Below are 11783 nucleotides of genomic sequence, written 5' to 3' on the forward strand. Positions count from 1 at the left end.
ACCAGGCTGGCCATGAACTCATGGAGATACGCCTGCCTCTGCTTCTGCTCCTGAGTGCTGGGATTAAAGGCGTGTGCCACAGAGTGCAAGTCTTTTATATTAAGACTAGAAAGCTCTTAAAGTGGTGATGGCTTAGCTGAAGCTAATAACTTAATTGTATTAGTGGGTCAATTAATTGTTTCATTAAGAGGAAAGTTGTTTCTGGGCACAATTTAGGAAAATACTAGTTTTAATTCTTTGAGCAGTTTTTTTTTTAACTTTGCTTTTTAATTTCTCAGCCAATTTAGATTTTGCTTGCAGCCTATAAACCATGAAGTAGATGTCTTGGGTCACACACACACACAAAAATGGATTATTTTCATTTGTGAATAAAATTCCTCTAGAACTTACTGGTAGTATAGCTTTTGGTTTTTTGAGACAGGGTTTCTCTGTGTAGCCTTGGCTGTCCTGGACTTGCTTCGTAGACCAGGCTGTCCTGGTACTCACAGAGATCTGCCTGCCTTTACCTCCCTGAGTGCTGGGATTACAGGCGTGTGCCACTGTGCCCACCTGGTAGTATAGTTTTTGTTTTTAAGATTAATTATAAGAACTTGCTGTATTTTCATGTTAATTATATGGACAGAATGAATTTGTTTTGTTTTCTGCATACTGGCTCTAGATTTGTCTGATATGTTGAGCAGACTAGTGTACTTCATCATTTTCTGTTGATCATTGTGTCTCCCTCTTTGCTGGTTCTTAATTACTCCATCGTGGAAATTGATGTCCACAGAGATATTTCACGGTGCTCTCTGGATTCAGTGCCTCATTATGCAGGCAATTCTGAATCCTGATACAACTGAGGGAGAACGTGGTAACCAGCACTTACAAAACTACGTGCATTGCAGCATCAGGATTTGTCTGAATGGTGGACAGTAGATCTGTTGGTCCTAAAAATACTTCTAAGACTGCTGTTGAGGGGATTGGTGAGTTGTTTTCTAGGTATGGTGGGCGGAGATCTTCAAAAAAGGTATCAAGGTATTTGCGCAGAAGAGTTTGCATGGAAAACCACAGTATTTCATTCTGGGAAATGCTAGCATTTGGTGCACTGGAAGAGAAGGAATTGTATAATGAATAGAACAGTATATGGGTCTGGAGAAATAGTGGGGATGGTTCTTGTAAATGAGTTAGATTAATTCTGGAAAATGTTTTATGATAGAGATGACTTGGGAGAGGTAGATAGACAGATTTAGGGTGGTGTAAAGGTATCTGGGGCAGGGTAAAACCAAGCAAGTCTAGGAAGTTTTTACACAGTAAATTGATGAGTGCCTAGATTGCAGCAGTGCAACAGAGGACATAAAAGTCATTTGAGTCTCGTCAAGGAAGTTTTCTGTTGCACTTGCTTTGTTTTTAACTAGATCTAGAGGGCTTATAATAAACTGAGGAAGATATTCCTGGTTGAATGCCCAGATCTCTTGCAGTGAACCTCCTGCCTTTAGCTTAACTTGTTCTTGCCACTTCTCTGATTCTTAAACCTATTTTTTTGTACCATACTATTTTTATTTTATAGTTTTTTAGGACTTCTTTTTCTGTCTGTGTGTTGAATCTTAAGTCCATATTTTTAATTAAGACTGTTTGGAATTCTAAGACCATATATCCAGTTACATTGCATACATGGATTTTCTATAGTGATGGCATTCAAAATTGAGGTGAGTATAGAACCCCTTAGAGGCACCCTAAAATTATTTTTTTCCTAAAATTATTTCTTAAGATCTGTAAGATCAAAATTCTATATAATGAAAAACTTTGTCTGCTCTTTTCACTCATATTCTTTCCTCATATCCTTACCTAGAGGCTGTGTAAGGCAGAATATCACAACAGATTTAGTACAGAGGCATATGTGAAAATCTACCCGTCTAACGTTAGCCAAATCCTTAAAAAGATGTACAAAAAATGTTTAAGGGGGAAAAAGAAGAAAAGGTTTGGCTGTTGTTTTTTGCCCCCAGAAAGGGTACTAACATTTAGATGTAATACCTACAGATGTAGCTAGTATAATAAACACAACCATTTGAAGTCCTCAGATTTTATTGGTGTAAAATTTTCTGGCCTTTTCCCAGCTTTTTGATGAGGATGGCATTTATATGAGTTAGCTAGTATATACTACATACACTGCTCTGAATGCCTGCTCACTTTTTTACTTAGAGTTCTCACATATGGATGTGGTGGTTACTCAAAATATCTGCATATAAGTTGCCCTCTAATCCCTTTGTTGCTTTTTACATAAATCACACCTTGCTTGGGTATAAAGTTGCAGTGTATTTATGTATTATTATGGGTGTGTACCTATGTGGAGGTCAGAAGACAACTTCTCTGAGTTGATTCTCTCATAAAAGTTGCACCTTTATGTGGATTATGGTGACAGAGCTCAGGATGCCTGCAAATACCTTTACCAGCTGAGCCATCGCAGTGGCCCTCTGAGTTTTGCTCTTCAGTAATATAAGCACTGATAAACCCTGTGTTCTAGAGGCAGCAGCTTCCTTACTAGCTTAAGTTCACAATTGGTTGTCAAGCATGCTGAGTTCAGTACTAAGCACATAAAACACAGTTTTGTTTTGTTTTTAATGTCCCTGAGATTTCATAGTTTTCATTTGAAGGCACTTTAGAATATTCTGTTTTATTTTTGTTTTTATTTTTGTGTGTTTGCACACATGGAGGTCAGAAGACAACGTGTGGGAATTGGTTTTCTTTCCACCGTGGGCTCTGCTTATTGAGCATAGGTCAGTCAGACTTGGTGTCAAGTCTTTTTACTTGTTGGGCCACCTTGACAGCTATAAAATGAATTTCAGGTCACAACCTTTTCTTATTATTGTTTGAGATGCACAAAGGAATATCCATCATTGTTACCTATTGATAGATTATGTTAGGAGGAAAAAATAATACATGAATTAGACCAAGAAAATACTTAGCCCAAATTATTAATAAAAGGTTTGTCTGTCAGTAAGCATCAAAATGAAAAGCTTTAGCTTGGAGGGATGGCTCTGTGGTTAAGAGCACTTGCCACTTTGGCAGAGGAACCTGAACCTGGTGTAGTTTGCAGCACCCACAAAGCAGCTCACAACCATCTGTAACTCTAGTTCCAGGGGATCTAACTCATGCACTCATATGTAGGCAAAAACTTAGACATTTAAAATAAAGATATTCTTTTAAAAAGGATGAAAATGATGTGGCCAGACCTTAACCTAAGGTTGGTCCTGAAGATCCGCACAGTAGAAGGTGAGACCTGACTCTCAAAGTTGTCCTCTGGCCCAACAGTACACATACTGTCCTGGTCAGGGTTACTGTTGCTATAATGAAACAGTATGACCAAAAGCCACTTGAGGAGGAAAGGGTTTATTTCACTCACAGTTTATATCATCACAAGCAGTGAGGACAGGAACCTGAAGACAGTGCCTGGTGCGGGGATGCCATGAAGGAGGGCTGCTTACAGGCTTGCTCACATGGCTTGCCCAGTCTGATTTCTTACAAAGCCCAGGGGTCGCCCCACTCACAATGGGCTGGGCCCTCCTCATCAATCATGAAGTAAGAAAATGCCCTACAGGCTTACCTACAGCCCAGAGGCATTTTCTCAGTTGAGAGTTCCTTTGCTTTGATGATTCTAGCTTGTGTCAAGTTGACATAAAACTAGTGAGCACACACACTAAATAAATATAATAATAATAAAGAATAGAAGCGTTGCAAACAACAGATAGAATGTTAGTTTTCCACTGTAATTTCTCTTGTACTATGGTTTGCTTAAGTACTGAAAAAAAAAAAAAAAAAAAAAAAAAGCAAAGTCGTATTGGAAGAAAAGCCATGAAGCTATGATTATATACTAGAAAATATTGTGAGAGATAATCGATTAAACTCAGGAAATGTTTAGAGATGGAAGATTGGTTTTGATTGTTGAATGAAAGGCAGCCTGGAGCTGACCATGAAGGAGAAAATTGAGTTTAATATTCTAAAACACAGTGACCAAAGCCTCAGTCAGTCACAAGGTCATCACAGTAGCAGCTCCTGGTAAAGTAGCTCTCTTCTTTAGGCTATAGCATCAGCATCTATGCGTTGTGCTAGGTGATGGGCTGAGACCGTCCCTGCTTTATAGACGAGAAACAAGTTCGGCTGAGGATGTTTTACTACTGGACTAGAGCTCTTTTAAGCCTTTGCCAGAATTTTCTCAGTGTCCTCTCCAGTAGCAGAGTTCTGTTTTTTTCTGTAGTGGGATTGGACTGTTTAGGTAGAATGCTGTGCCAGTCTTTATAGAGCAGTCAGTACTTAAATAGGCTTATGTCCTGGGCCTTGTATGGAGAAGACAAGAGGCTCATTGGGGCTGGAGTTGAAGCCTAAGCTCAGACACCATGCCAATTATTGCTTCATAGATGAGGTCTGTTTTTGCAGCCATAAGGTACTTATAAAGGTTATTTATGGATATTCGCCCAGAACCATTAGATTCACCTATCCACTTACACATATAGCAGACAAGCCATATCTTAGATTTGTCTATGGTGCTTTCCAGGGTATTCCTCACTCTGGGCAGCCTGTTAACCTGCATTTCCTTCCTATTCTCAGCTTTTTCTTTGCTCAGACATTATAGTCACCAGTAGAAAATTGTTAACTTTGTTGTTTTGTATGGAAATGAAGAGTTTTCCATCAATATCTTTTAAATGCTTAAAATAGGGAACAAGCCACACATGGTTGTATCCACTTATAGCCCCAGCAGTTTAGGATGATGAGGCAGGAGGATTGCAGGTTTGAGGCAGCCTGAGTTATATAATGAATTTTTGAAGCAACCTAGGTTCCACACTGAATTCATGTCTCAGATGAGAAAGTAAAACCAAACACAGAGGTGGTAGGGAGATGGCTAGTGGGAAGACCTGGGTTAGATTCTCATCACTCAGGGGATGGCTCACAACCCTCTGTAACTCCAGTCCTAGGGGATCCAGTGCCTTCTGGGTTTTACTGGCACTGTACATACATACACTTGAAGGCAGGACCATCTATACATATAAAAATAAATATTTTTTTAAAAATTAAGAATATAAAAATAGAGAAGAGCAAGAACAGTTAGTAGAGAATTAAAGATGCCTTTTAGGACTGGTTTTCAACCTTCCTTATGCTGTGGCCCTTTAATACAGTTCTTCCTGTTGCATAGAATTATTTTTGTTGCTACTCCATAACTGTAATTTTGCTACTGTTATTGAATCATAATGTAAGTATCTGATATGCAGCCCACAGGTTGAGAACCACTGCTTTAAGCCATCAGTCAGTTTGCTGTACTTGTTCTTTTGGTCAATAGTTAAGTAACAAGTGTTTGCTTTGTAGCAGAGTGTAGTATGGTAAAGAGACAATGAGCATGAACATTGTCCTGGTCAAGAGTGGCCACCCTGTGGACACTTGAAGAGCTTGTCAGGAGAAGTAAAGTTTAGCTCCAGATAGTGGCATCTCTTCAGAAACTTGACCCTCTGAATGAGGGTGTTCTGACGTGTAAAGCTTCTGTTCAGGTTGTTTTTATGGTGCCTGTGAGTTTGAGAGTAAGGTATACTTCACTGGCTAATCTTTTTCCACCTCTTTTCTTTTGTTGGAATTAGTGCCAGAACAGATAAAGCCCAGTGTAAGCCAGCCTCAGCCTGCCAACTCTGATAACGGCACTTCCACAGCAACCAGCACTAATAATAATGCCAAGCGAGCTACAGCCAGCAATCAGCAGCCGCCGCCGCCGCCGCAGCAGCAGCAGCAGCAGGAGCAGCAGCAGCCACAGCCACAGCCACAGGCCTTGCCTCGGTATCCTCGTGAAGTACCTCCAAGATTTCGCCACCAGGAACACAAACAGCTTCTAAAGAGGGGTCAGCATTTTCCTATCATAGCAGCAAACCTGGGATCTGCTGTTAAGGTGTTAAACAGCCAATCAGAAAACAGTGCTGTAACAAATCAACCACCGCAAAATAACGGAGAGGTGCAGAACAGCAAAAGCCAGTCAGGTGAGAAAGACATTTCTTCAATCATATTTGTTTCAGTCTGTCACCAAACCTCAACAAGGCCAACTTGACTAGATTAGCTTGTCAGCAGGTCCCAAGCATCCTCCCTTAACTTGTCTTCCCAGTGCTGAGATTACAAATATGCATCCCTCTATTTGGCCTTTTTAAAATAGGGGTGCTGAACATCTGAACTTGGTACTCATGTTTGCACAGTAGGGACTTTACTGAGTAAACTGTCTCTCCAGTGCCATACTTATTTTATGAGATACACAAGTCTTGCACTACTGTTGTTTTCATTTTTAAAATAGCTTTGTCCTTTCTTTCCCCAAATGGAAGAGACATACATAAAATTTTCTAAATATACTGTGCAACTTCACTGTCTGTTTATCATATACCATTGTACCTGGCTCACAGTCAGTAGGTACTCAGGCATTTGGTGGATAAGTAATACTCTCCTAAAACTTTAGTAACAGACTGCTTATGCTGCTAATCAATACATTTTCTTCCAACCTGGCTTCCCAAATGAAATACAACTTCCTAATTACCTACAACCTGGCCTATATACAATGTCAAACTCTTTTTGAAAAGTGTAAGTCTTTCTACAAATGTTAGGGTGTACTGGCTAGTCTTATGTCAACTACAGATAAGACTAGAGTTATCTGAAAGGAGGGAATCTCCTTAAGATCCAGCTGAAGGACATTTTTTAAACTAGTGATTGATGTGAGAGGGCACAGCCTATAGTGGGTGGTGCCACCCCTGGTGTGGTCCTGGGTGCTATAAAAAAACAGGCTGAGCAAGCCATGAGAAGTTAGCCAGCAAGCATTCCTCCATGGCCTCAGCATCCAGGTTCCTGCTTTATTATGAGTTCCTGTCCTGACTTCCTTTGAAGGCAGCATATGTAACTTATGCTTCTAGTACTCACTTGTCCTTCCCTTTACTTATGCACTCACTGGAGTCGGTACTTGCTTTGAATTCCTCTTAAGTCCACATACCTTTAGTAAGACTCCTGGAACATTTTTGTTCTCCTATTTTTAGAGGTCTTAAAGGAATGGCCTATATTTGCTGTCTGTTATATATACTGTTTCTGTAAACTGGCTCTTGCTCACTAAGCAGACACACTGATACCAGGATGGAGACTTGAAGATATTCAACTGTGGGCTCTGTTTTGTTTTTCTTTTTTCCTAACCACTTACTTCTTAAAGCTCCTTCACTCTCTGGCCTCTTCATCATCATCTATCTCTTCTTTTCTGGTGCCCTCTGCTTCTCTTGTGTATTTAGCACCAGCTCTTAAGTTTTACTCATTCCCAAGGCTTTGTTTCATATTTCTCCATGTCTCAGGAATCATGTCTTCTGGAATCTTTAGCTGATATTAGGTTCTTTCCATCACAGTGTGTCCAAACATGGACTCATGCTACTTCCTTCTTGATGCCTCTGGTCCAAAACTTTGCCACGCCATTCATCCAAGAACCCATCTAGGATCATTGGAATCATTCTTGAATTCTTTATAACTCACAGCTCTTTGGTTTGCCATGCCGTAGATTCCTGTGTTTTCTCTCCCCTTATTATTGCCAGCTGCCACAGTTCAAGTACTCAACATCTGGTCAGGAGCAACATGCTTTAGTAGCGTGTGCTTAGCAGCCTTTCTGTGGCCTCTGGTTGGCGTGTTGTCTGCGCCTCATTTCAAGCCACAGTAGCAGAGTTGAATAGCTGCCACAGACTGTGTTGCCCATGAAAATATTTATTAATTGGATCAAAAGATTGCTGACCCTAGACCAAAGGCGGGATAGACTACCAGAGGTGGGCGATCATTCCTGACCACTACTTACTGAAGTACAATCAGCCTTGAGTGTTATTTAATCCTAAAGCTTTTCTTCTGGCGAGACTTAAAGTGTTTCAGGTAAAAAGTAAACATTTACGTATTTGTATAGAAAATTTTCTTTCGGTCTCAGCTCTTACTGAGGGTGTTGATTCTTTCATCAGTTATTAACTGTCGCCAGTTGTGGCTCTGCCCTACAGACTCTTTTTATGTGTCCTCAATGCACTGTTTCATCTTCTAGGTGGGAGGCTAGATGGGGCTAGCCCGCTCTCCTAGAACTATTTCTGAGGGGGATGCTTAACGGCATTTGCTTGTTTCTCTTTTGAAACCTTGGCTGCTGCCCTGGATCTCTGTAGACCAGACTGGCCTTAAACTCACAAGATATGCCTGCTTCTGCCTCCCCAGGGCTGAGATTAAAGCTGTGCACCATCACCCAGCACTGTTGGCATTTTGGGTTTCACTTTTTCTTAGTAATGTGTATCTTTCTAAATCTTTGTTTTTAGCACCACGTTGTATAAAAATTTGCATTTTACATTTGTTAAGTAATGCTCCCTTTCTTCCTATTAATATGAGGGTTTTTGTTTTGTTTTGTTTTTTGTTTTTTGAGACAAAGTTTCTCTGTGTAGCCTTGGCTGTCCTAGACTCGCTTTGTAGACCAGGCTGGCCTCGAACTCACAGTGATCCGCCTGCCTCTGCCTCCCGAGTGCTGGGATTAAAGCCGTGCACCACCACGCCCGGCTAATATGAGGGTTTATGATCTTAATGTTCCTCACCATTTCTTAGGGGGAAAGCCATGGTCATGTACTCAGAAACCTGGATGTCTTTTTCCCTAAACTGCTTAGAGTAATGGGCTTTGGCTTCCTGGTTCTGCTGGGCTTCCTTCATGTCTGATCAGCCTCCAACTCTCTGATTCCTGAGTTGTCATCTTATTTTCCCACCACTCCCCTCTCTACTTGTAGTTCTATGTTGTGGTGTGTGTGTGTGTGTGTGTGTGTGTGTTTCTTTTTCGAGACAGGGTTTCTCTGTGTAGCCTTGGCTGTCCTGGACTCACTTTGAAGCTCAGGCTGGCCTCAAACTTACAGAGATCTGCCTGCCAGAGTGCTGGGATGACGATGTGTGCTACTATGCCCAAAGTATCAAAAGTATTTTAGTTTTAAAATGGAGTTTTAGGTCATAATTACTAAAGGCATCTCTCCCTGTTTCCCTAATGTAACTAAGAATACATAACAACAGCAGACTGTTAAATCACCACAAATATCTCCAGGTGAGGTCAAGGCCAGAGGGTAACCTTGAACTTCTGATCCTCTTATCCACCTCCTTCCTCAGCTGCTAGGATCATAGACTTGTATTGCCACATCCAGTTCTGCAGTGTTGGGGACTGAACCCAGGGCTTTGTGTATGCTAGGCAAGCAAGCATTCTATGTTTTTTTTCTTTTTGTGTTCTTGTTATGTTTCTTATCTTTGAGTTATAATTTATCAGGTAGTCCTTTCAGCACAGGACTGAATAGTAGTGTTGTTGTAAGTATTCATGTCTTTTTCGTGTTGCAGTGAGAATGCTTTGGGTATTCTCATTGTTTTTTTGTTTGTTTTCTTTTTCAAAGATTTATTTATTTATTATATGTACAATGTTCTGATTGCATGCACACCTGCAGGCCAGAAGAGAGCACCAGATCTCATTATAGATGGTTGTGAGCCACCATGTGGTTTCTGGAAGTTGAACTCAGGACCTTTGGAAGAGCAGCCAATGCTCTTAACCTCTGAGCCATCTCTCCAGCCCCGGGTATTCTCATTGTTAAACTCCAAGTCTATTCTCTGCCTGAACATGGGTAGTTTGTTGTAGATACATAGTGTTTTTTCATATTCCTCCCTTATGGAAGTGTCAACACATGCGTGCAGGTAATGGTAGCAGAGACATGCTATGATCCAAGGTTGGTGATAGTGATGAGAACTGAGCTGCCCTAGACTCAGAGGGAAGGCTTACATTTAGGAATGGGTAATGATTTTGTTTTATTGTGTACAGGGAAGAATAAACGCTAAGGCTCCAGTCTTTTAAAAAAAAAAAAACAACAACATGGCTAGTGGTTAAGAGGTCTTGCTGCTGTTTGAGAAGACCAAATGTATTCCCAATATCCAACATCCACATCAGGTGGCTTGCTGCCTGTGACTCCAACTACAGAGGATCCAGTGCCCTCTTCTGGCCCTTAGGAACACATAGGCACTATAGTCTTACAAACATAGATATACGTGTAAATAAAAATAAATAGGAAAAATACTGAGTTAAGTAAAATTAGTAAAGAGGTTTTATGCTTTACCCTCCATATTTTTTGGAAGGAGGCATCGTAAGGGCTATAAGTAACATTGTGTTTATAGTAGTAAAGCAGAGAATTTACACTAGCTATGGTGTGTACTGTCGTTTTGTTCTTCATGTGGGTGATATGGTAAATGAAAACGTGTTTGGGAGATAGAATGGAAAAATGATAATCATGAGTGTGCATTCTTGAATGATGGTAATGCCCTTTATTGGTGCCTTACATGGGTCAGCTATAGCTCAAAGCACTTTAGTTGCTAATTATTTAATTCTTAAAGCAATCATGAGATTAGTCCCTATTATCTAGATGAGGAAACTAAGGCATACAGAGAGAGTGGGGGGGTCCTTCATTTGGTCTCTTGAGGCTAGGTAAGTGGTACAATGTCTTCTGGGTTTGTTTTTTGTTTTGTTTTGAGACAGTCTCTCTATGTAGCCTTGGCTGTTCTAGATTCAGTATATAGACCAGGCTGGCCTCAAACTCAGAGATCCACCTGCTTTTGCCTTGAGAGTGTTAGGATTAAAGGCTTGCTCCATCGTGCCTGGCCTTTCATGGAATTCTTAACTGCTGACAGAAATAACTAAATGCTTTTTTTGGGGGGTGGGGGGGTTATGAGACAGGGTTTCTCTGTGTAGCCTTGGCTCTCCTGGACTTGCTTTGTAGACCAGTTTGGCCTCAAACTCACAGCGCTCCACCTGCCTCTGTCTCCCGAGTGCTGGGATTAAAGGTTAACTGGACAACAAAGTTTATTAAAACAAAAATAAAAATACCCTTCCTCTTTCTTTGTCTGGGTATGGTAGTACATTCCTGTAATCTCAACAGTCGTGTGCTTAATGCTGAAAGATAGATAACAAATTTGAGGCCAACCTGTACTACACAGAGAAACCCCATCTCAGAAATCAAAGGAACAGGCATGAAGCTCAGTAATAAAACACTTGCCCAACATAAGAAGGGTTCGATCCTAGTGCTCCCTACCCTCAGATAAAAGGACATAACCTCATTTCACAGGGTCTTGTCCTCCAACCGCTATGAAGAATACAGGTTTGAGTCCTGTTACTGCTGGTGTGTCAGTCACGCTTTTGTTGTTTTGTTTTGCTTTAAGTTACTTTGCCTTACAGAGGACTGTAATTTATCTTGTCTATTAGTTACATTTCTGTTGTTATGAAATACCATGGCAAAAAAGCAGCTTTGGGAGGAAAGGGTTTACTTGGCTTACACTTCCATATCATCATCAACAAAAGTCAGGGCAGGAACTCAACCAGGGCAGGATCCTGGAGGCAGGAGCTGATGCAGAGGCCATGGAGGATGCTGCTTACTGGCTTGCTCAGCCTGCTTTCTTATAGAACCCAGGACCACCTGCCCAGAGATGGCAATACCCACAGTGGGCTGGGTCTCTTTCCCATCAATCATTAATTAAGAAAATGCCGCATAGGCTTTGGTTTTTGTTTTTTGGTTGGTTTTTGTTTTTGCTTTGGCTTTTGTTTTGGTTTTTTGAGACAAGATCTCTATGTAGTCCTGGCTGTCCTAGAACTTGCTCTGTAGACCAGACTGGCCTCAAACTCAGAGATCTGACTGTTTCTGCCTTCTTCTGCAGCACTGCACCCGGCTTGGAGACATTTTCTTAGTTGAGGTTCCCTCCTCTTATGACTTTGGCTTAGTGAGCTAATATAGAAC

The 11783-nt window shown here is 41.0% G+C and overlaps 1 protein-coding gene across 5 annotated transcripts in view; it reads left to right on the forward strand.

Annotated features, from left to right (window-relative positions):
- Tnrc6a (trinucleotide repeat containing adaptor 6A) overlaps nt 1–11783 on the forward strand; it is a 162979-nt gene that overhangs the window by 123292 nt on the left and 27904 nt on the right. For all 5 annotated transcript variants that reach the window (XM_051145181.1, XM_051145178.1, XM_051145183.1 and 2 more), the window contains one exon: nt 5601–5990. In XM_051145181.1, the coding sequence (XP_051001138.1) occupies nt 5601–5990 (390 nt within the window). The remainder of the gene's footprint in view (nt 1–5600; nt 5991–11783) is intronic.

The sequence above is a fragment of the Acomys russatus genome, chromosome 5 (genome assembly GCF_903995435.1).
Source record: "Acomys russatus chromosome 5, mAcoRus1.1, whole genome shotgun sequence".
Taxonomy (NCBI): Eukaryota; Metazoa; Chordata; class Mammalia; order Rodentia; family Muridae; genus Acomys; species Acomys russatus.